Source organism: Gadus macrocephalus, chromosome 18 (genome assembly GCF_031168955.1).
Source record: "Gadus macrocephalus chromosome 18, ASM3116895v1".
Taxonomy (NCBI): domain Eukaryota; kingdom Metazoa; phylum Chordata; class Actinopteri; order Gadiformes; family Gadidae; genus Gadus; species Gadus macrocephalus.
This window is the reverse complement of record NC_082399.1, coordinates 14,805,111-14,830,093: the sequence shown is the minus strand read 5'-3', so window position 1 is coordinate 14,830,093 and position 24,983 is coordinate 14,805,111. Positions and strand designations below refer to the sequence as shown.

The window sequence follows — 24,983 nt, the reverse complement described above, 5'->3', positions numbered from 1 at the left end:
AAGCTAGCCAATATGAATAGCTATTACTAAGAAGAATAATTTAAATTCACGCAGAGTTAACCGTAATTTATTGCAGAATATCTTTCCTTAGCAACATTACAAACAGCTATTTCTTTAGCAAAATGAAAATCCTCCTGAAAAATTATTGCATCATCAAACAAGCTGTGTGTGCACTTCATTAGAATATATAGACCTTTATGTATACATAGGTGCGAAATGCATAAAAGCAGACACCATCAGTAAAGCTTCATGCTCATTGCTGATCCAAAGGTATCGAGATAGTTGGTGGAGTTGAATTCAAAAGCTTTGGCTTTCTGAACCAATTTTAACTCTGTTGTGGGTCCTCCTGTTATTAACTGCCGACAATACGAACTGTAGATAATAAATCAGAAACAATGTTCTCCTCCTTAGCAATTCATTACTTGCGGTGGCTGCCATCGTAAAGTTAACCAAGACATGCCCATAAGCTAGCTAGCGAGTTTTTTGGATTCCTGTCCCTCACAGCGGGCGCAATTTCTTCATTGAATAACTATTACTGGACTGCTGTGAAATTATAGCGGGACTTCCAATCACAGAGCTGCATTAGCATTTTCCTTCCCAACAACTGCAGAGTCTGCAGTATTCTGATTCTCATTATTTCATTCAACCCTTCACATTCCAACATAAATTAAATGCACTGTTTTGAAGGTTTATTTCCCCAAAAACATTTTTGTTTGGATGTTGATTGCCAAATTATGAATTAATTAAAAAAAATTAGGAGAGGGCTTAGCTTATGTGGTTTAAATGGCATATATTAAACAACCAGGTGTGAGTGTGATTAGTCATTACAAGCTGTTATGAAAATCGGACATCGCAAGTGGGCGTGTCCACCTAGATGGATAGATGAGCAATGTTTGCTATAGTCCACAGGGTAGGCCGATAGGCTGATCTATCTAGCACATATCTAGGTGGACACGCCCACTTGTGATGTCAGAAGAGACCGATTTTCAAAACGGCTTGTAAAGGCTAATCACACTCAAACCTGGTGGCATTATATGTGACCTTTAAGCATTTTACTGTAATTAAAAAATATTTATGTCTTTAAAATACCTGCAATCGATGTACCAACATCAACCCGGTGTTTCTTATTTTTTTTCGCTGCTCTGCTCCCGACTCCCACCTTTTTGAAGCCATTTTCGGGATAACGAGTTACCGTCAGGCTAACGTTTGTCTGGCGCAATCGAGGAAACAACAGAAATGGCCGAACAACAGGCCGGATGGGATACATGTTAATCTGTAGTGGATCTGTTCTTGATTTATAATGAAAGAAAGAAAGTTATGAAAGAAAGTTTAATGCTAATCTCAACCCCCTTAATTTATTGTCATGATCCGCTCCTGGCTTTCCATCCCACTGCCAGCCCTGCCAGTACTTTTCCTGATCACCTGCCTGCCACTCCCACCTCATCAGTGCAACCACCTTCACCTGTGTTCCCTCACCTTATTTAAACCCACTCCTTCGTCTCATTCTCTGCCAGATTGTCTTTAGCAGCAATTCAAAGCTCTCTAGTACTAGTTCCCGGATTGTGTTCCTGCTTGTCGACCCTGCTTGTCGACCCTGCTTGTCGTCCCGTCCTCGTCGTTCCTGCCCTGGTAACCTGAACAGCCTTCTGTCCCTGACCCCTTTGCCTGTTCGCCCCTTGTCTGTCTCCAGTTAGCTTAGATTCCCTATTAGGACAATAAACTGTTGAACTATTCCAACGCTGGTCTCAGTCTGTGCTGTTCTTGGGTCTAACCTCACGCCGATTACATTTATGGAATTTATTTTCCTTCTAAGATAAAGGTTTAAAAATGTACGACATTGATGTTTGATTTTATTACGTAGTTCTTCAAGGAAAGTGGTCAAATCCAAAGGAATAGCTTTAAAGACTTTATTTAGTATAAAGTATTTTCGGTATGGTAAACTGATACTCTGAAGCAAGGAGAGATTGAAGATGTGTCTAAGCACGTGCGAGGGTTCTCCTTGCTGATCAATAGACCTATAACCCTGTCCAATAGCTACCGGGAGAATTCTGAAGACATGCTCGATCTGTATGTTGTTATGTCTGAACAGCGCGGCCCGGAAGTAGTGGGAGGAGCCGGTGTGGTCTCGGCTTCCTCGCCTGGTCTGTGGTGCTGCCTTCTGTGGCTAAAGTATTTATTGCAGCCTTCAGTAAGGTCTTGCTCCCCTTGTGGCTATGTATAGTATTTACGGCTTATATGTTTGGTCCTACTCCCTAGTGGTTAAGTGAGGGAAATACAGCTTGTGTTCTTAAAATACGTAACAATTTCAACCTTGAGGTTGTCTGGAGGCCTTTTCTTATAAAAAAAAGTGTTACGTAGCTGTGGTTTACCTAATATTTTATAATTTGCTTCCTACCCAAAAGGATTTTTTTTTATCCATTTTTGTGGAGGTTTTGTAAAGACTAATGGAGGACATGGGTTCAAATTGTAAATCCTCAAATATCACACTATAAGGCAGGATATTGTCTGGGAAAGGGTGTTGAACTCATAGGGACATGTCCAACATCAGCTATAATGGAGAGAATACCGTCACCATTATACAGCCCGGAGGCAATGTCACTGTTTTAGACTTGTCTGCTCCAACCAACTATTTATATTTATACGAGCTTGCGTGTCAAATGGCTGCCATTTTAATTGACCAATGTGACATGGTCTAAGTAATCATTGGAAAATCAGGCTCAAATATGTGACATTAAAAAATATTTTTTTGGTTGTTTTTTGGGATGTTAGGTTAGGGTGTGATAAGATATGGTTTGGAGTGGTAAAGTATTATACAGGGGTCGACTGGCCAGAACAGAGTTCTTGTCCATTAGGCCACAATTTGAATTGATAGAGACTCCCAGTCGCTCTCTCTCCCTTGTTCAAAAGAGAACTTTATGGTGTTCGGTTAATTGAAGGCAGGGTTGTTATTCATATGAAGTAGGGGTCAGCATAGTCTAGTCTAGTTGTATTGGTGTTTGATTCCGATCAGAACGTTTTGTATCCCGAATGTATGGCATCCTTAAGCAAGATGCTAACCCTCACACCGCGTAGTGATCAGTGTATCAGAATACACTGATAATCACTTTGGATAGAAGAGTTTTCTATATGACACATGGTCAGAGGTTTCTTATTTGACCCTCAAACCCTTTCCTCTCCTTAATCCCGCCCTCCTCAGCCAGGTCTCTGCTCCCCCAGTTGGCTGCAGCTCCTCTTCCTGCTACAACCTTAACCCTGTGATGACGGTGTGTGAGAGAGAGAGAGAGAGAGTGTGTAGGTGTGTGTGTAGCCTTATAATATCTGAGTTCCTAGCAGGGCTCAATGGGATTAGTGTGTAAGCCGACGCGCCGAGCATGGCAGCAGATGGAGGTTCAGGTAAGATCAGAGTGCTGGTTGTGGTAAGACGTGAGTGTAGGAGTGGGGTGTGGCCTCAGCCCTCGGCTGGGAACCCCTTTTACTGGCGTCGATGGTAATCCTTTGATCAGGTAATGGGATTACACAGTAGACCACGCCACCGCCGTGGCACTGCGGTGAGCCACCAGCACTGTCTAGGGGGCTACATGATCCCACTTTGATGGAAATACAATGGGGAAAGTGCACTGAATGGATGTCATTTTGACACTGTGGTAACCAGAACTGAGATCATGTGATCCAAATCAGGTTATCGTATGATGGACTGTCATGATGCTGCAAAATAGCCATCTAACCGACCACTTAACTAACCAGTTAACTTAACATCAACCAACTAGTCAACTAAACAACCAAATAGTCAACTAAAAAACTAACTAGCTAACTAGCCTACTACTTATCATCCAATTTACCCAACCAAGAGCCAATTTATCAACAATCTAGCCAACTAACAAACCAGCCTATTTAAAACCAACCACCCACCCAATCAATTACCAACTAACTATCAAACAAGCTCGATACCAACTAGCAATCAGATATGCAGCACGTCTGTTTCATGATATAGTGACCTGTTGCAAGGTTTTTCGCATCATCCCTGATGAATTAACTAATACATTAATACAATCAAAAAGCTATATCCAACTATGAGCTTAACTTGGTCTTGACATAAATCAATTTCCAGTATTATTAATTGGATGTGATTTGAGTGATCAAATTTCACAATGACAATAAAGGTAGTGTATAAGATTTAGGGGCATCTATCAGCGTTAGAGAAGCTATGTTGGCCTGTACTTGCCTGTAGAGGGCTAGAAGCTACTTCCAAAACGATTTAATCTTCGACGACATCAAGTAGCCAAGCATCACATGAGTTTTTTTTGAAGACTTATCAATGTATCTAGTTATTTAGTCTGCAAAACGATATGTTTCAAACCTGCACCCTTTGTTTATATATATGAATTCAATACTAAGGAAGACGAAAGTTATTTTCATGGGATTGTTCACTTATTACAACATACTTTGATATTAATTTCAATTTCTGCCAAGTCGGTTCTAGATGACACTAAATTATACACTCCTTTAAGACCTAGGCGTCGTGGAACAGGCTGAAGGCTAAATATGCCCATCATGGCCTCTTGTTGCTGAAAACATTGGGCGGGATGGATTGGTGGACTTTGTTTAGTATTTCACAGTGCAATTAGTATACATAAAAGTCAAACGCATGTTATTTGTGACTGTGACTGCATGCAGGAGGTGGTCAGAAAAAAATAGTAAATCAACACTCATTTCACATTGCTGCTTGACATTTCAAAGCTACCAAAGGGACAAGGGTTGAATCAAGTCTGTTTTCAGCGTTCCAAGGAAAATTCACAGCTTGGAATCTGTTAAGTCCCCTTTTTCCTGTATGAAATAATTATCCGACATCCAAGTGTGCCTGTGGCCAATTCAGAATCTGAATCACAATTACTTTTATTCTTATTATCTTATTGTTTAAGTACACAAGAGTAAAATTATAAGGCTTGGTTCCTCTACAGCCACATAGCAGCAACAATAGGCTACACGATAAAGTAAATAGAGATAAGCAAACATTTCGAGATGGATCATCAACAAGCCTGATTTGTTTGAATATTATCCCGGTCACACTGTTTTTAATTATAATCAGTAGGCCTCCACATCTTGATATTAATTCCTCCGCAGCGGGGCGCCCGTTGGACTCCTCGCCGAGTGATGGTCGCCTTTTATCCACATGCCTTTTGCCCTGCTGCTAATTCCATTACCACCATGTAACGTATTGTTTGCACGGTGTGGAAAATACAACCACCGCTTGCTCTCTGTCCTTTTCTACCTCCTTTCTCTCCCCGTTTGACTCTCAATTTCTCTCTCTCGCTCTCGCTCTTGCTCTCTCTCTCTCTCTCTTGCTCTCGCTCGCTCGCTCCCTCCCTCCCCCTCTCGCTCTCTCTCCCACAGAGGGGTACAGGCTTCAGCGGAGGAGGAAATATCCTGTTACTCTTTACTCTGTCGGATTTTCTCGCGATGAGGGCTGAGTTGAGACGGAGCTCGCGCCACTACACGGGCTGAGTTGAAACGGAGCTCGCGCCACACTTCCTCAAGTTCCTGACCGGATAACTCGACTCACGCCACACTACACGTCCGTCGTCGAGGCGGACCACTTACCCGTGCTTTAATCCACGTTAATATGGAGTCTGCGTCTACAAAAAATACATATTATATCCTCGCTTCAGGGCAAAGGCAGTCCATTTGAAGAGGTTGGGCTTTTATTCACAGTGCCAATAGAATAGTTATTCTTCGGAAAAATGTGTTTTTCTTCCGTGTGGAGACATCGACAGCCTCTGGAGAGGTAGGCTTACACATGGCTTCAACAAAAAGGCTAATATGGTGAGTAGAAGCTCTTTGGACAGTATAACGCCTATTGTGAGCGGTTGGTGAACCCTTAGCCTAGTTGATGTTGGTGTCTCTCTCCATGGTGCTGAAACCTCCCTGCACACACACACACGCAAACATGCACGCACACACGCAAACGCACAAACGCGCCGAAACACCCGTCCTCAACTTCCAATTTCCTACTTCTCTTATGTATCCATTTATTTATTTTCTCTATTGTTTAATGACTGTCAATTGTGAAAACGTGAGTACATGATAATATAGACTCATGGCATGAGTCTATATTCTCCTTTCAAGTCATCCCATTGTGCTAAATTATTCCAATGGGTAATTGTGTAGACTGATTGCAGTTTCAGGTGTTGCTCATCCGAAAGTCATTAACCACTGCTTTACTCTCAACAAGTAGAGTCTGTGCAGCCCAGTGGATATCTGCCTGTTGTCTGTTCTAACGCTGTGTGCAGGCAGGGGTCCGGTTAGAAGATTAGAGAGAGAGAGAGAGACAGAGTGGGAGAGGGCAGAGGTAAAGAGATAGAAGACGCAGTGGGAGGTGGAGAGAGAGAGGGAGACAGGGGGGGGGGGAGAGGGGGAAATAGGGATATCCGATTACCTTAACTTGGACACAAGCTGTCGCCTGCAAGGATCGTAAAAAGGCAAAGATGACTGGGGGTGGGGGGGGGGGTGGAGAGGGGGTTAATATAATGAATGCTGCTGCATGCCTTCTATTGCATGGTTTTACGTACAAGAGCTGTGACTACTTTTTAAGATATGAGGTACAACTGTAAAGTAATTCCTACACATTGTCTGTTTGTCTATAGCGACTCACAGGCGTTCCTTAAAAAAGGGAATAGGGGATATATATATATTATACTCCACAGCAAAACATTTGTGTATAATGACCATCGGAGCGCATTGAAGAGTGGATTTGTGAGAATGCTAGCTTTATTGTAATGTGTGTGTGAGGGTGTGGGTGAGAGCTTCAGAACCAGTATATTACTATATTCAGGTGGTTGTCTATATATTTATAGTATATACCCTTGGTGCATCACAAGGTCGTCTTTCTGTTCTCTTTACTATAGAGAATAGAAATCCTACCTTGTTTTTGGGACAGTTCATGGGGAAAAGTGCAGAAAGACTTTGATAAACTTTTGTTCTGTTTCCAATCAACCCCTTTCCATCACCATACGCACCCGTTACAACCCTAAATGATTGTCTTTTATACGTTTCTTTTTCCCAAGACAACTCTTGTTTTAACCTGTTGGATTTATATAAATAATCCAAACTGTTTAAGACAGTATTTGCAATGTTTTAGACAGACACGCACACACAAGCACAAATACATTATCACTCACACACACACACACACACACACACACACACACACACACACACACACACACACACACACACACACACACACACACACTCACTTATCTGTGTTGCTTTGCTCTATACATATTTGTTTGCTTGTATTCAGCTGGTTCCAGTAGCTATTAGGGCTGAATTAGTCACACTCCTGGGAGAGCCATGTATTCATATTTTCAAAAGGCAAAACAGTAAATGCGTTCTTTCTTCAATTTGTACAATTTTCTCCAGACTGAAGACAAGCCCTTTAGACTCTCTCAAACCTGCTATTCACTGTAGTTAAAAGACCACAATCTTTTTTTTTTTTACTTTTTTTTGGGTTGAATGTTGGTTGTCTTTTGATTTGCGTTACGACTGTCCCATATGTTTTTGATGATGATAATGATGATAATGAGTATTTTCGAAACCTATGTTTTTTGGATTCCTTTGATACAAAGTTTCTGAATATGAAGTAAAGCATTGACATCACAATTCTGTCATTAGCAGACGCTTTTATTGGAAGAGACTTACAAGTCAATTGTAATGCTATGCTTAACCTTATTGTTTGTGTATGTGTGAGAGTGTGTGTTTATGTGTGGGTGCGTGATTTGCACATATGCCTCTTAGTGTGTGTGAATTGTGATAACGCATGTCCAGAGAACATACCATCATTCTGGTTTATTTATATATACCGGCTTCATACTTGCTGTATCCCAAGATAGCTGTCATGCTGGGTGTTGTTGATAGTACGAACACTGCTGCATTCTGTTGTCAAAGTTACACAGTAATCACATGCTAGCTATCACGCATGCCAAGTCTCTCTGCAAGCCTACCTGATTTGGTGACCACCACCACTATGTTAAATTGACACTTAATTTTAGATTTATTCAATTAAGAGGTAACTCAGGGATCTTGCGGTAGGCAGATGATTTGTTTTCTATTTACTAATTACTAAATTGAATCAATTTGGAAATCCTTTCATAAACACAGATGGGTTGTGAATCAGCTGAACCTCTGGTTTGGCTGTAGCGATGGGTGGGAGATATGTTCTCAGCATAGAGTGAGAGCAAGAGATAGATAGAAAACAGAGCGAGAGACAGAAGGAGGAGCTATTCAATTGGCTAAGTTCATTTGTAGCCTTTACATGTCTCTAAGAAGACATCAGAATCAAGCAATGAAAATTCCCTCAAATTTGTGATCTTAAAACTGAGAAAATATGAAATATCGAGGCACACCAAAATGACCACAGGCAACGAGCAGGTGTAGATACCACTTCCATTCCACTACAATGTGCAGGGGACATCAAGATTCAAGATTCAAAGTGTTTATTGTCATATGCACAATAAGAAACATGTTCTCAGTCATGCAATGAAATTCTTCCTTTGTTTTCCACAGACTGAATGCCAAGAAAGAAATATAAAAATATATACAATATACAAATAAAATAGAAAACAAATGCAACAATAATATACAATTTACAAGATAAATAGAAGAGCAGCAACTAGATGAAATAATAAATGTAAGTTAAAATAAAATAAAATAAGACGGAATGGTGCAAATCCAAGAAAGTGTGCTGTAGTGCATGAGCAAAATGTAAACAGTGGCAGCACTCCTGAGATAGAATAATACCAATAACAACAGACTCCTATCTGTTGTTAAGGAGTCTGAGGGCAGTGGGGACCATCTTGGGACAAAATGCAATTATAATTTAATAACCAACCCCCCCATCTTTGGGCATCAATATCACAATTTGCCTTGAAAAGCCATCCCAACAAAATATCAAGAAAAACAAAGCAACCAGGGTATCCCAACCAGACGATCTCACTGAATCGGCTGGATTACACTCGGTGTCTAATTCCAGCAACACAGCAACGCCACCTCACAACACAGAGATCGGAGTTCACCTACCCGAGAAGGGGGGGGCAGGTGAATTCAAAAAGTTAACACCTTTGGTGAGTAGGAGGTTGAGCAAAGGGAGAGAAAGTAAAATAAACTCGAAAAAAATCTATATTCAGGTGAATCTATTTTTTTCAACACAATTTCAGAGTGTCTTTTGAATACTTCTGATATTTTAACTGCTCTCTCTCTCTCTCTCTCTCTCTCTCTCTCTCTCTCTCTCTCTCTCTCTCTCACCCTTCACTTTCTTTCTTTATATTTGTTATGTTGCTCTCTCTCTTTCTTAAAATTTCTTATGCTGCTCTTTTTCCCTCTCCTTGGTGCAAATTAATCTCTTTCCATCTCTGTTTAATTGAGCCGTCACTCTTTTTTCCCATCTGTCTTTGCCTTTTTCATGCTGGAGTTGAACTCTTCCTGCTCTTTGTTCTTCCCATCTCTCTCTCTCCCTCCTCCTCCTTCTCGCTCGCTCTCTATGTGCTGCAGGAGTTTAGGTGTTCCTGTAGACTTAGACGCTTGACTAAGAAGGCCTCTCGTTTGGGGATTGGGTTCAGAACAATTCTACTCTGTTAATTATTTCTAACAAGATTAACTCGCCTGCTGGCAAAATGTTGTCTCTGATCTGCATATCTGGCAACCCAGACATTAGAAACCAAGAGGGTGAAATAAGTCTTCTCTATGAACTTTGTCACTGGTATTTTTAATCAAGCTCATTGGGTTGTGTAGTCTCTGATGGGATGTTGCAAACCATAATTAATCTGGCTTCCAGATGGTGAGAATTAACCTGGAAGAAATCCTACTAGACAGCAAAAGCATCGTGTGAAAATACAATTGTCCAGACCATGCTGGGTGTGATGAGAAAGGGAAGAGAAAAGAGGAAGTAATTTAAGCTGGTAGAATGCTGAAACACGAATCAAATCAAGTATTGTTAGAACCTTTATCCCGTTTATCAAAGCCACCAATTAAAAAAGAGTTCCTCCAGGCGGAAGTTGAACTCAAACCTATGCAACCCCCATGTTGAATGGACCCTGCCCCCCCCCCTCCCTGGCCCCCTGTGTACCACCCCACAGCAGCTGTATTTGACTTTCAAAATGAGTGTGAAAACAACATGTTGGCCCTTCCACCATCCACAAGCTCCCCTTATTGGAAGGGTTTTTAATGAGCCAGGGTCCCAGAGTGTTATTTAATTGAACCTTGTTTTAAATCTTATAAAAAAAAAAAAGCGTTTCTTCTGTACCCCTCTCGCCGCCTACACAGGCCCCCGGATCACACTAAGTAGCAGGGTTATCAGATAGATCAGGCTTTTGTTAAAACCTCACCAAACCCCGCGGGAACCCAAATATCTCCTTGTTAGCCTGTGGTTAACAACGGCCACTTTTAGCATGCTGTATAGCATTCATACATTGAGCACGAGACCTTCACAGCGCTAAGTGGTTTAGCTATCTCTGGTCTAGACGTACGTAGCTAAACCGCTTAGCGCCGTGGTGGGGGCTTTATGGTGAATATGTACCTATTGGTCAAGGTGCTTGGCTCCCAGCGGGACGGTTTTGGGTTCAAGCCCCATCACCTCTTTGGATGAAAGTGTCGGCGAATCGTAAATTAGATCATCAAGAATAAAAAATGAAGGAATGGGTTATGCCAACAAAAATATCAAATGGATGTTATGTTAGGCTATCCATCCAGAGAACCAAATACAACAAGAACAACATTTGGACTTCAGAGGTTTTTTCACTGCTGCCAGTGAAAATGAACACAAAATCTATGCTGCCAAAAGAAAAATCCATTCAAACTCGTACAGATGCACATACACACACACATGCACACCAGAACACACACACACAAATAACAACCAACCAGAAGCAACGGGCTCCTCAGCAGAATTTTCCATTATTGATTACATAAATCAGATGAAGTGCGTAATGCAAAGTAGGTTGTGTGTGTGTGTGTGTGTGTGTATAATTTATTCTATGGCATAGTTTATAATCCCATTGATTGTTCGATGAGCTGATGTAGGTGTGTGTGTGTGTGTGTGTGTGCCACAAGAGTATGTCTAGTTGTACTTATTATTAATGTGTTGGTATGCATGTGAATACATTTGTGCATGTGTGGAAGTGGTTTAATTTGTGTGTTTGTGTGTATGTGTGTGTATGGGGGGTGGGGGGGGGGGGGGGGGGGGGGACATTCACTGTTGCCAACTTCAAAGTGTCTCCCTGTGAAGGCTCAGCATGTTTACACTAGAGAATTGGTGTTACACACACACACACACACACACACACACACACACACACACACACACACACACACACACACACACACACACACACACACACACACACACACACAGAGAGAGCGAGCGAGCCCTCCAGAGAGCAGTGGTCTTATCAGAGTTCCCAGTGAGTCAAGAGAGGCATTTTATCAGGGTCACAACACAGCTCTTTGGCCCAGATGTTACCACCTCTCTACCTTTCTCTCCTCTCTGTCTCTAACTCCCTGTCTCTCTACCTCTCTATCATCCTAACACTCTTATCGTCTATTAACACACTCTCTCTCTCTCTCTCTCTCTCTCTCTCTCTCTCTCTCTCTCTCTCTCTCCAAAAAGGCTGGCCAGTCCAAGTAAGCAAGAAATAAAGTTTATCATTGGAGGTTTGAAAATAGTACCTGGCACCCCAACATCCCAACTTCCAGCACCAATTAGGTTTGAGAATAGTCCCTCCTCTCCTTAGCGGATTTCATTGGTCATTTTGCTTCGCAGTTTCACATGTAAACCTGACCCTATTCTCCATTCCTTCCACGGGGTGATAAGAAGGTTCATAGTCGCCTCAATCGGCACAGCGTTATATAAACTCTGCGGACTAGCATGCGTTTCTTATTATTCTCTTGAATAAAATGAGCGAGTTCTTATTTATTATTAATGGCCCTGTGGTACACCTTCTAAATATATAATCTGAAGGTAGCTCCGGAGAGCAGATGCTGTAAGAAGAGGGAATTAAAACAGAAAAGGACTTACAACTCAATTCACTATTAATCCTTCCTTACTATTTTATGATCTGCGTGTTGTAAAACAATGGCGGTCTACAACATCAACTCAGTTTCTCATTGGTCCCTGTAGAACCGATGTTTTGGTATGCTCTTTTCCTCGTGGTCATTAACCTCACAGAGTAACTTGAAGAAACGGTTCAAACTCTGTCGGGCTATATCGACATATTTAAAGTCAAGTAGAATCATTTTAATGATACAGATACATGATGCATACATTTTTAACATGTTACTATTTATTCATTGGTTGGACAGTTTTGTCCAAGAGGAATTGTATTGTGTGAATGTATGGCGATACAGGTCAGTAAGAAGGCAGTAACTGTTAGGGCATCTTGCTGTAGGATGTGTGCATACTGTTGAGGTTTGACGAAGAACCTTATGGCTGGGATTTCGACTATTCTGCCCACATTTTTGGAACATTGTAGTTCAACAAAAACTCTGCTGCAGCCATAACCCTAGACTTCTTCCATGATCAAAGGAAGGGATCAATGCCTTTGTTCAGTCAAGATATATGTTTTCTGGTCAGGATACAATTCATTAGCCTGGGTCAACAACATGCAACAACACACACACACACACACACACTCTGTGTGTGTGTGTGTGTGTGTGTGTGTGTGTGTGTGTGTCATACAGTAATTTGTGTTTCTTTCAATGCATTTTCTTTGTGGTTGTTGTGATGAGGCGTGACGCGATCGTCACTGCCATAGGTGTGCTGACAGCGCTATGGAATAAGCGTTAAAGCCGACAGACTGTTTTAAACATAGCGAGGACAGTTGCGCATGTTTTATCATGTAGTTGTGTTCTGCACGTTCTAAATGTCATTCATTGCAACAATCAAACATGTCAAAGATCGTTCAACTCACACGGTTAAATATCTGTGAAAATACAGACTGATTCAATTACAAAATATATATGTCTTTCCCCCTCCAATCCCGAGGCCGACTAGGCTCACAGACATCAGGATTAGAAACTTTGAAGCTGCTGCAAGGTTTTGTTTGGTTAGGCTAGTGGCAGTATATATCTCATGCAGATTATATTAATTTACTTGCTTCACAGTATGCTTGTGTACGCAGCACATACAATGAGAACTATTCAAGATTTCTGGTTCTGCATGTTTGCTATCACTGAGGCAACCAGATAGACCTAGCGACAAGGTATTAAGATGAAGATTGAGGGAAGCCTCCTAGCATTTAGGACAAAGCTCCTGTTTTGGGTTGAAGCCGCTGGTTGATGCCTTGTATGCCTTGCCCACAAATTAAAATTCTACCCCAATAATTTCCTTGTGTAAAAAGCTCCCATATACACTCAGACCTTTGTGTGATCCATATGGACAGAACTGTATACATGTTATTTGTAATGACATTAGTCATCATTTGACATAGTTCATATAGTCCACATATGAGAGTGATCGTGTTGTCCTAACAGTTTGGACTGGATTGAAACAACCCCTTATTTTTTCTTTCTTCCTTTACTTTAGTTATCTCTCTCTGTCTGTCTGTGTATATATATTTCAATGGTCTATTTATATATATATGTATATATGCAATCATATGCAATCACAAAATATATGCATTCATAACACATGTAATTGCCTTGGCTATTAGCTGTCCTCTTCGTAATATTGTGATATGCCATTTCCTTTACGATTTCACCGTGAAATTATTTTTGCTTTTCATGCTCATTTTCATCTAAAGCTGCCGCTCGGCTTTGAAACATTCCTTTCCATGGCCTATTCCTCACTCAGACTTCAATTATTGCTCCTCCTCTGTGTGCATGCACTCTCTCAATTTCTTTCTCTTTCTTTCCCGCTCCACCGTGGCACCATTAATGTTTAAGCATGCCGTTATATCAAACAGAGGTCGCTGTATGAATGTCTTCTACATCAGAGATGGATCAATTACGGCTCCTCCTCACTTTGCTCTGAATAGATTTTGCACGGAACTTTCGTTCCACTTTTTTAAGTTGTCTTTGTGAGTTCAGAAAGACAAACACAAATGAATCATGAATCATGTTTGTGCTTTATTATTTGCAGTGTAATCATATCTTTGTTCATCTGTTTTCAAAGGCAGCCGCGTCACCGCTTAAAATAAACAATTTGTAAATGTGTTTGATGGCAATAGGGAGTGTAGAACAGCAGTAAGCTTTCTGTTAATATTTACCCATCCAGCTGTCCATCAATCCATCCCTCCATCCATTTATTTATTCCTTCATTCATCAAGTATCACTATCACTCGCCTTTTGTATGTGTCTCAATCAACTCTAAGCACATAATTGGTTCAGGATATTTTCAGGCCAAATTAATGATGCAGTCTATTGAAGCTGGCAGCTTTATCTATTACCACAGCTTGCATGTTAGCTCCCAGTGATTTCTACTCCTCATTGATGCAGCTGAACTGTTAGAGCAAGTCAATGGTTTGAATCCCACTGAGACCACCCATGCGAAGCTAAGACAGGCAGGCTAAATCATAATGTGTTAGTGAGATATAGTGATATTCATAGAAATAGGTCATATAGCCTCGGCTATAGATTAGCAATAACAACTGAACACATTAAGCATCACTGTAATTAAAAAGGTGCATCCTTCACGTATACATGTTTATATGTGAAATATGTAGGTCATATTAGGCCCACTGTCGAAATAATGCAGTTTGATGTCTTTTATTGGTTTTTTTCTTTTCCCTTTCTGAATTAAATAATGATTGTTGACCACTACACTGACATGTTTGCATCACAATGGTGGAAAGATGCACTGAATAAACAGTGACAACAGATTCTTCATCATATTAAATCAATGTCCATACATATTTTATGTCTATATCAATAGTTATAGTTGTAAAATATCCTTTCAAGCATGGAAAGGATACATATTTCTTTATCCCTATTCCATTCCACAAATATGGCACCCACTAAATGATCGACATCAACAAACATCATTATTATTTATCGAACGTATTGATACAGTATGAATCCCTGCTGACAAATACATTATACTATACATTTTAGTGTCCATACTTTTTATTATATCAATCCTAATATTTGCAGTGAGTTGAAGGCTTTATTTGATAGATGAATCCTGTCACGGGTGACAGAGCAATCTGTCATCGTTTCTCGCTAAGTACATCATGTTACCCACTGAGCATAGCTTATTGGGTCCCATTTATCATGCACACACACACACACACACACACACACACACACACACACACACACACACACACACACACACACACACACACACACACACACACACACACACACACACACACACACACACACAGAGAGAAGCAAAGACAGACACAAATGTACACAAGCACAGAACCACACTTGCAAGATGGGAGTGTGTGTGTGGCCAAATGGTGGGTTAACACTTCTTGGGCAGACTTCCTCAATTAAAAAAAAGAGTTTAACAGAGAACAGAAAATGGATGATTGTACTGCAACTGGAAGATGTGCTCCATTAACTGGACTATTGATAAAGATATTGTATTTTTTCTGTGTTCAGATGTAAATGCTGTTTGAAAGCCAAAAAGTCAGAGAACTCGAGTCGTATAAAGCTGCGTTTCTATCCCAATTTCTTTTTACCTTTAGATTGCGAATTGTGAAGTGTGGAAAGACATATCTCAACATTTTATGTTTTTTTTAAAAAGTTACCATGACGTTGCCATTGAATACAATATGGAGCCGATCGAGATGGACTAGTTTAGGATGCTGTAATTGTGTCAACACTTATCTTTCTTTATATGCAAGCCAATGGCCAACCTTCACAATAGTATTCAAGTAATTTTCTTCCATACTCTAATATCTTCATCGCCCACAACAATGCAATGAGCCGGAAGATTTATAATTTATTATTTGGCTGCCAAAGTGTTTGGACCCTGCAGCCATCATGTAAGCTGTCCTCAGCTGACCTCAACTATCGCTCTTCTCACTCTGCTATCTTACTCTCCTCTTCTCGCTCATGTCTTCACTTTCCCCCTGCATCCTATTTCCTATCTACGCTCTTTCTTCCCCTCTTTTCTGCTTTTCCTATTTTCTTAAATTTTTCAGTTTATTTTAGCCTCCTCTCTTATCGTCCCCCATTCGCTCTTCTTACATGTCGCCTTCTATTTTCTACTCTTTCTTTTCTTCTAACTGCTCCTTGTACTTCATTATTTTTCCCATGTGCGTTGTGTATATAGAAAGGTAATTCCAGTGGTCAAACTTCATCAAACAGGGTTAGGTCCTGCCATTAACACTGCTGACTGGCAGTCCACAAGGCACTGAAGCACGAAGCAGTATACTGTTTTTAACAGGTTAAACAGCCTCATCCGGTTGGGCTTATCAGCCATAAAGGCAGAAAATAAATGCTGTGAACAAAATCTCTCCTCCTGGATACCCTCCTGCCACCTCAGCCCCTCCCCCCCTCTCTGAGAGGTAATCACTAAAGTTTAGTCCAAATGTCATCTCTCTCAAATTAAACTCAAACTGCTTTTTGTGAGGTCTCTCTCTCTCTCTCTCTCTCTCTCTCTCTCTCTCTCTCTCTCTCTCTCTCTCTCTCTCTCTCTCTCTCTCTCTCTCTCTCTCTCTCTCTCTCTTCCCCCCCCCCCCCCCCTCTTCAGTTAGTTTATGCACAGTCATGTCCTGTGTCGAGTCCGACTCGCTGGCCTCCAGTTTGCCTTCAAATGTCTACTTTAACCTTTCCCCCATCTTATCCTTCCCCTCTCAACTTGTGTTAGTCGATCTCCATCACTCGCTCTCTCCCTTCCATCTGTCTTCCCCTCCGTCTGATCTATATGCACCATCCTTCTCCAGCACATGATGCAATTTTCCAAACCGTTGCTCCCTCCCTCCTTACCTCCCCCCCGCGATCTTACAAACCTATCTTCTGTCCCATAACATGTATTTGGCAATGTCCTTCCATCTGTCCAGCCCTCTCCATTCTGAACTGCGATGCCACAGACAAATGCATGTTCTGTTGTCAAAACAGTCATTTATATCTCTCTTTTCTACTGAACCACCTCCAATCTCTCTCTCTCTCTCTCTCTCTCTCTTAAAGACCTTTCGTATCTGGTCTTGAACTGAATCGGATGTTCCTTTGGTTCATCAACCAAATAACTGGAACACAAAGAAGATATCTTTAACCTGAGCTAAACCAAAGTTCCTCTTTATAATAGAAAAGACAAACAGAATGATTGCCGGCAGAAAGAAGACAGACAGGCAGAGAGACTTGGAAGTCAAGCAGATAATAAAAGAGAAAATAACGTTGCTAATGTTCCTCAATCTTTGAGGAATCTACAATAAGCTTTAATTTTAGACCTTAACTTGGTACTTTTTCGGTCTCTCTTTGATGTCTCTCACTCTCTCACTTTCTGATCAACCGTCTCTTTCTCGACCCCTATCCCTTTCTATTTGTCCCTTTAAAGGCCAATGTTTTCCTTTTTGTTTTCTTTAATGTGTCAAGTGTGTAATCTTTCTCTTTTTCCTTGATTTGTCGTTCTCTCTATGTGTTTTTTCTGTCGTTCTCTTCATTCAATTTCCATCATGTATATCTCTCAGCTTCCTATGTGTTTAATCTCTTTTAGCCTTCATAAGCTCCCTTTGATATTTGTATTCTATGCCCGCTCTTTCTATCTGTCCGTTACTCTTCTCACCCTCAACCTCAGTCCCTCCCAAATTAAGTCTCACTACTAGGTTCTCATGAGCGATCTATTTCTTCCTGTTGTTTTCTCTCTCTCTCTCTCGCTCTCGCTCTCGCTCTCGCGCTCTCTCTCGCGCTCTCTCTCGCGCTCTCTCTCGCGATCTCTCTCTCTCTCTCTCTCTCTCTCTCTTTATTATTATTTTTTTTTCCCTTTCTGAGAGTATTACCTCGGCTCTCTAGAGAGGGAACAAACTTTTTTCGAGTTCTTCCCAGAGTAGACTCTCTGTCCTCAACGCTCTTTGTTACTCGCACTTGCAACATGACCTTCTTCTTTCTCCGGTTCCTTCCTGGCATGTTGTTGGTAGTTGCTGTTTCAGTTGAGGAATGCCCTGGGAGTTCTGCTGGACCCTGGCGACTGTATGCTTGTCATAATGCAATCCTGCCTCGCATTGCAGGCTTCAATTCAAATAACTTTATTTTTCCGGGAGGGACTTCAGATGTGGAGGATCAGCAGGGTTTGTCCATGTCCAACAGTACATACAATAAACAAAAACACGCGCACTCACACACTATCAGCCCCGCAAAAAATAAAAATCCTTGCCGAAGGCTAATGAATAAATAGTATTACCTCCGTAGTGGAGGAGAAATAAATAAATAACTTTAAAAAGATTCCAGGTATTAAAACCTTCCAGTTGGATGTCAACTTAAAGGGCTACCGTCAAACTGTGCTGTTTCCCAATAGAAGAGAGAACAGGTTGTTGTGTAAAATCACACTCTGCAGGACTCAGTTTGTGCAACAAGAGTCATGGAAAAGTTGGGCCATTGATGGTATTGGTCGGGATTTACGTTATCCAAATCTGACCAATGACATCATTTATCAAACTTTTCCGTGATTTTTTTCCCCCCATAAAGGAGTTGATGTTGCAGACTGTGATTTTTCACAACAGGCATATGAAGCAGTACTCTCTTATATTAGCAAATTACAGAGCTTGATGGTTCCCTGTCAAAAGGGATTTTAGGGGTGAACCTTGAATAATTATATTATTATTTCATCATTTATCACACGCATTTCTTATAGACTTTTATCCAAAGCAAATTTCCGTGATTTCCGATTTGTCATTGAGGACGAGGTAGAGGTTACTGCAATTCGCTCAGGGATGCCTCCAGGTAGACTGCAGATTTAGAGATCACACTCGCAACCTGAACACGGCACTATGCTACTCCCCTGCTCGGATAATGAGGCAGAATTTTAGAATAATTACGACTTAGAAGTATTAATAAAGTAGTAGTAAATAAGGAATTCACAGTCAATTTTAAAACGATGTGAATGATGGTATAACTTCAACAGATTTTTATATTCTTGCCATTTTAATTGAGACATCTCTTCCAGGCCCAATAATAATCAGTTCTGAACCTTCAAATATTTGATGATAATTATCGGTAGCACCTAAGAATAACTTAAAGTTTGAAACATGAATGAAATAGAAGAATATAGTGAATTCATTGTGAACTCATAATTTATTCGTACACATTATTTATTTGAGATCATCTAAAGTGCGGCCTATCTACGCCTAAATAACCTTTTTTTTTTTGTTATATTTAAAGGCTGGAAATACATAGTTAAACATAGTAACAAGTAGTAAGGTCTATAGTGGTCAGTTTAGATGATCTCACACTTGCTTGCATGCTTTCTGAATTCTGAATTAAAGAATTATTGAGTATTTTCAAAGATCTATCAACACATTGTAAACATTTTGTAAATCATCAGCACACCATTTTAAATTTACTTATAAACCATTATCTGATTATTTCATTACTAATTGACAACTGATTATGAATGACTTACTATTGAGAATTCATGGAGAATGAATGCTTTATAAATGATGAATATTCTATCACTACACACTATTCTAACACTTTATTAATACTTTAAAGTGGCAGTTGGTCGGAGGCGTGGAAGAACGTCTGTTTGCGGCTTGTGTAGAAGCCCCAAAGAGGGAGTCACTTTCCTCAGTGCATGTGTGTTATGACTGGATTATCAAATGAACAGGTCTAACAATGTCTCCCTGATATTGCTCTCTCCTGTTACTCTGTAACCCGTTATCTAACAATAAGTAGTTGTTTGTCTGAAAGAAAACACTTAACATTAACATATTATTCATGGGTTGGTATTTCTTTGATTAGATGTGTTTTAGAGTGGACGGAAATGAGTGATGCATCTTTTAAGTATTAAAAAATGGGCCATTCAAAGCAATGGTGATTCGTGACTCCCTTCACACAACAAACCAAGCTCTCCATTCTTCTGATACAACAGCCAAAGCGATAATTGCATGTGTCTCGGCCCAATAATCGTTATTTTTGCAAAAAGCCTCAACAAAAAATGACTGAGGGGTACCCCATAGGACCCCTCGTGGCGTCGGGCCCGCGTGGGTTTACATGTTCTGCAACATGACCGTTTCAAGTTAAACAGGGAATTAGCACAGAATTAAAGGATTTTTGTCCATCTGAAAAAAGATGCTAGCCAAGGCTGTATATGAGGGAAGAGGAGGGTGAAGAACTTCATTAACTTGAACCTTCAGTGAGACTATGAGGCTGGTTGAGGCTGCACACACGTTGAGGACAAGTTCAGTGTGCACAAGTTAAACCAGCCACACTAAGGGAGAATTCTCCTGGATGGCAACTTAGAGCAAGGCCGTTTGTCGTCATCCACAAACCTTTACAATAAACCGGTCTTCAAACAGCAACACCCTCTGCCTTGTCTGGAGAAGCCCCATTAAAAGTCACCTAGGTGGAGTGTGACAGCCACCTAGCCGGCTGCTACCCCTACTCTGAACACACTCCATCCAGGGATACCATCTCGACTCCTGGACCTCAGAAGGGGCAAGAGGTTGGCTGAAGGTGGACAGGGTGCCGTAAATGGAACCTGGCTGTCTTCGTATTTTGGGTTGATCTCCGTGCAGGCTGTTGATGTGCGGGTTCACCTGGCACTGCACTTACGGTTGGATGGCTGTGATCTCTTCCCATGAAGGGGTGCGTTGGCGAATGGTGTAAGTTTAAATTAGTTTTTCATCAGAAGCTGTGTGGGGGAGGGTATTTTGTCAGACAAGGGTGCAGTTAAACAGTTGATGTCTATAAAGGCCAAGGGAATGCGGTGGCAGTTGTTTGGCTCAGGCTCGTGTTTCAAGCCTAATCACTCACTTGCAGATCAAGGCATATTTCTGAAAAACGGTATTTGCATATATAAGTGCAGGTTATGGGGTGAAAACTGATGTTATTTTGGGTTTAGAATGGGACTAAAACAGCAACTCAAACACAGGACCACAACTTGATGTTTGAAGGTGAAATACTAAACTGAATTGATAGGTGTGTGTGTGTGTGTGTGTGTGTGTGTGTGTGTGTGTGTGTGTGTGTGTGTGTGTGTGTGTGTGTGTGTGTGTGTGTGTGTGTGTGTACGAGGTTTAGAGCCCTCACATCCTTATTTATGCAGGTGTCTGTGTCCTAACAAAACCGAAGCGTTTGAATGTATAATCACCAGTAGTAAATTCCCAGCATGTCTTTCTGTAGATTTATATGGCAAGAGGCTGCTTTGAAATTCTTTAAAAATACATCAAAGGTTTTCATGAGTTTGTGATTGAGTGTATTTGAATTTGTGTGTGTGTGTGTGTGTGTGTGTGTGTGTGTGTGTGTGTGTGTGTGTGTGTGTGTGTGTGTGTACGAGTGTGTGTACGAGTGTGTGTACGAGTGTGTGTGTGTGTGTGTGTGTGTGTGTGTGTGTGTGTGTGTGTGTGTGTGTGTGTGTGTGTGTGTGTGTGTGTGTGTGTGTGTGTACGTGCGTGAATCCACTGATGTTACCATGGTTCTGCTCAGTCATGTCTTTATGTGATGCACATGGCATTTGCTGGTTTGTGTGAAAATGTACTTTAGAGTGCGGTTCAGGAAAGATGTCATTCCCAAAGCGACATCCAACTAACTTCCTTATCGCATTCGAAGAACAGAAAATAATAAATAAAGAGAGGGGGACAGAGTTTAGGGGGTGTAATAAAGATTTTGATTGTCTTAAACCTAATTTATAATCTCTGGTGAAGTAAGAAGTGTCTTTTAATAGCTTTTCTTTTTGTTGTGTTGTGTGTAGTCATGCAATGCTGGATTAGACAATTTCCCAGTTGCTGTAGAAACCCGGTAGAATGCGTGGATACGAACATCGCTTAGTCTAGTGCCTTATTATAATTGCGTACTATTGTCTGGAGTCAAAATGTCACGGATGTCAATTATTTGTGAGTAAATTGTTAGCGAAGTTGTGTTCGGAGTACAGGTTATTACTGTGCCAACATTTCCATGATGTCTGCTACATCTTAATGACCTGTAGCAGAACATTTTGCGGATGATTTAGTGCATGGAAACTATTCAAATCATCATAAAATATGCCTTTGATTCTTTATAGATTTCGTGTACAAGTTACGTGGTATAGACAATTGCATTTTTTTTGTCCCTTGCCGTTGCTTATGAATTGAGCCCATGTTATGCTCCTGGCTGTTTTGCCGCCAATGTGTGCGTCGCTATCTGGTAACAATCTCACAACAACACGCATCTGGCGCCCCTTCAACTGAATGGAGTGAAAAATTGTTGTACTTTGTGTTTGATTGCGACAAATCTAATGCACCCGGGTGGACCACCACAGCTGGGCCCTTTTTGTACGGGTGTGAGGCGCCAAATTGATCAAGTTAAGCCTGAGTCTGACCTGTGTGTGTGTGTGTGTGTGTGTGTGTTGGTATGTGCGTGTGTGATTGTGACTCTGGTGTGTGTCAGTATGTGTGTTTATATTTATTACGGTGGATGTGCCGGTGTCGGTCACACTCAGTGTGTGTAAGTAACTGTGTTCATGTGCGTGTGCGTGCATGTGTTTGAATGTGATTGTGAGCCTGTTGGTGTATGTGAGAGTGTGTGTGATTGCGAGCCTGTATCTGATCTGTGTGTTTTTTTTTTCTGCAGGTGGATGCGTAGAGCAGCCCAGAGCTGAAGATGGCTGGAACACACACAATGGGGCCATTGTCAAGATGCCACCAATCCAATTTGCCAGTTATTATGGGAGTAGTAGTCCTCTACCTGCTGCTGTTTTCTGCCTGCTTCGGACAAGACACAGACGGTAAAGATGATTATCTCTCTCTATCTCTACCCCTGTATTATATGGCTCTTTCTACATGCACCAGTTAGTTCTTAGTTCTTACTCCCTCTCGTAATAATTGAATTATATTATCTCTTTATCTCTCTCTTACTTATTTATTTCCATCACTATCTGTAGTATTTACAGATCTCTCTCAAAACTTCTTTCTTTCTTTACATTCATATCTTTGATATGATCCTTCTCATGCTCCATCTATCTCCACGGGTTCTTTCTTTTCTCTCAATCTACCTTTCTATCATATCATCTTTTATACTTTCTCCCCTTCTGTATTTGTTCACTTCTTTTTCTCTTTATTTCTTTCTCCATCCTTTTGCCTTACTCAGTACTCCTTTCCCTCCCACACGTCCCTCCGCCTGCCTGTTGTTTACAGAGTTAAGACTCCATGCTTGTCTCGGCTACAGCAGGCTTATCAGGGAGATAAGGGACCCCCTGGTGTTGAGGCACAGTGGGACCTCCTGCTTGTCGGTTGTATATATATACCCAGACACACTCGTACATGGGGTCGGATTCGCTCAGGAGGTAGGGCGGGCGAGGCATTCACATTTTGGAATTGCGTAATAGCACATAATTGGTAAATCATAATATGTTAGGATTATAATACTTCACTGGTGTCAAACAGGTTTAATCTTAATGTTGATGTGTATTGTATTATATGTCATAATCACTTTTTGAGATGGTTCATAACGATAAAGATGGCCACATTGACATCATATGACATCAGCTATAGCTGGCCTATTGGGGGTATCGTCACGAAATATCAACCAATCCAGCAAGCCTTCTGGTTCACTGGTGAATAGTATGTGATCATATCATGCTCATATATCATCATCACCAGAGCATACCAGATTACATGATAGTGTTCCCCTTGCAATCCCCCAAACTCGTGTTGTAAGTATGTTGATAAGTATGATGGAACTGTAGCTATACACGCTTCTGTTCGAATGGATAGCCAGCTGGTGCTGCAGGGCGGTGAATCCATCGTGATATATCTTTGTCTGTTCTTCAAGACGGTGCTCAGTGGAAGGATTCCCCCTCAGGGGTGCTTCAACACCTGTCCCCTTCAGTTTTAGGGTGGCTGATTTAAAAGGCCCCCACTTTCACCAGCCAATGTGAGCCATATCCAGATCTATGAGCAAGATATCACAAGTGGTGTATGCATGATACATGGATCAAACTCCCATGCTGGAGTCAGATGGATTCACCATACATCAGGTTTCACGCTCCCACTTGTGATGTCAGAAGTGGTGTGATTTTTAAATTGCTTGTTATAAAGGCTCCCCTTATATATGTTTTCATGTTATATAAGTAATAGACGATATCAGATGCTCTGGAACGGAATGACGCATTTAGAGTTGCAACAAGGAACAGGTACCGTGTCTTCTATACATTGATCATGAGACTATGCCCACGGAATCTAACCCTCCCGGACACAGACATTAACATTGACCACTCCGGTCAGAGCTCCATTACCTCACTCATACACCTGGGGGTCACACTATACATGCCTTTGAAACCCTAAACCCACTTGGACACAGCTTTAAAGAAGTGAAATCAAAAGATTTCTTTGGACCGTCATATTGCAATTGTTTGGTTTCAGATAGTGTGTTATTTCCCCCCAAAATGCTTGTATTGTGTTATCGCTACAAGTAGGCTGGACTCTGTTATCAGCGGTGAAATAAGTTACTCAGAATTATTACTGCTTTGTTGATGCCGTTTAATTGTCCGCCCGCTTCACGCATGCGCTCGTACTGTATTTTGAAGGGCTCAATATTCGTTTTTTTTTTTATTCCTCTGTGAAAGTAGCACAATGTTTCCTTACTTTCTCCAACACCCCCTTAGCTCTGGGACTCAAGCTGAGCCCATACACCAACAAAGCAATGTGGACGAATCTAGAATCTCTTGAATCTAAACATTGAATTGGACCCATTGATTTGTGAGGGAAGAGAAGACAATTCAATTCATGCTTTTGGAGGCAGACTCAGGCCCGGAGCAGCTTGATCTACAAAGCAGCGCTGGCGCTCACACTCATCCATCACCGCAAGGAACCGGCCAACGGAACAGGGGGGGGGCGATCGAACGGAGCGCACCA

The 24,983-nt window shown here is 41.2% G+C and overlaps 1 protein-coding gene and 1 long non-coding RNA gene across 2 annotated transcripts in view; one reads left to right on the top strand and one right to left on the bottom strand.

Moving 5' to 3' along the window:
- Positions 1–24,983, bottom strand: part of LOC132446476 (uncharacterized) — a 365,756-nt gene that overhangs the window by 72,603 nt on the left and 268,170 nt on the right. The window lies entirely within an intron of this gene.
- LOC132446714 (protocadherin-15-like) overlaps positions 5,397–24,983 on the top strand; it is a 156,198-nt gene continuing 136,611 nt past the window's right edge. Inside the window, exons 1-2 of the mRNA XM_060037152.1 lie at positions 5,397–5,820; positions 22,702–22,855. Of these exons, the coding sequence (XP_059893135.1) occupies positions 22,732–22,855 (124 nt within the window). The 5' untranslated portion in view covers positions 5,397–5,820; positions 22,702–22,731. The remainder of the gene's footprint in view (positions 5,821–22,701; positions 22,856–24,983) is intronic.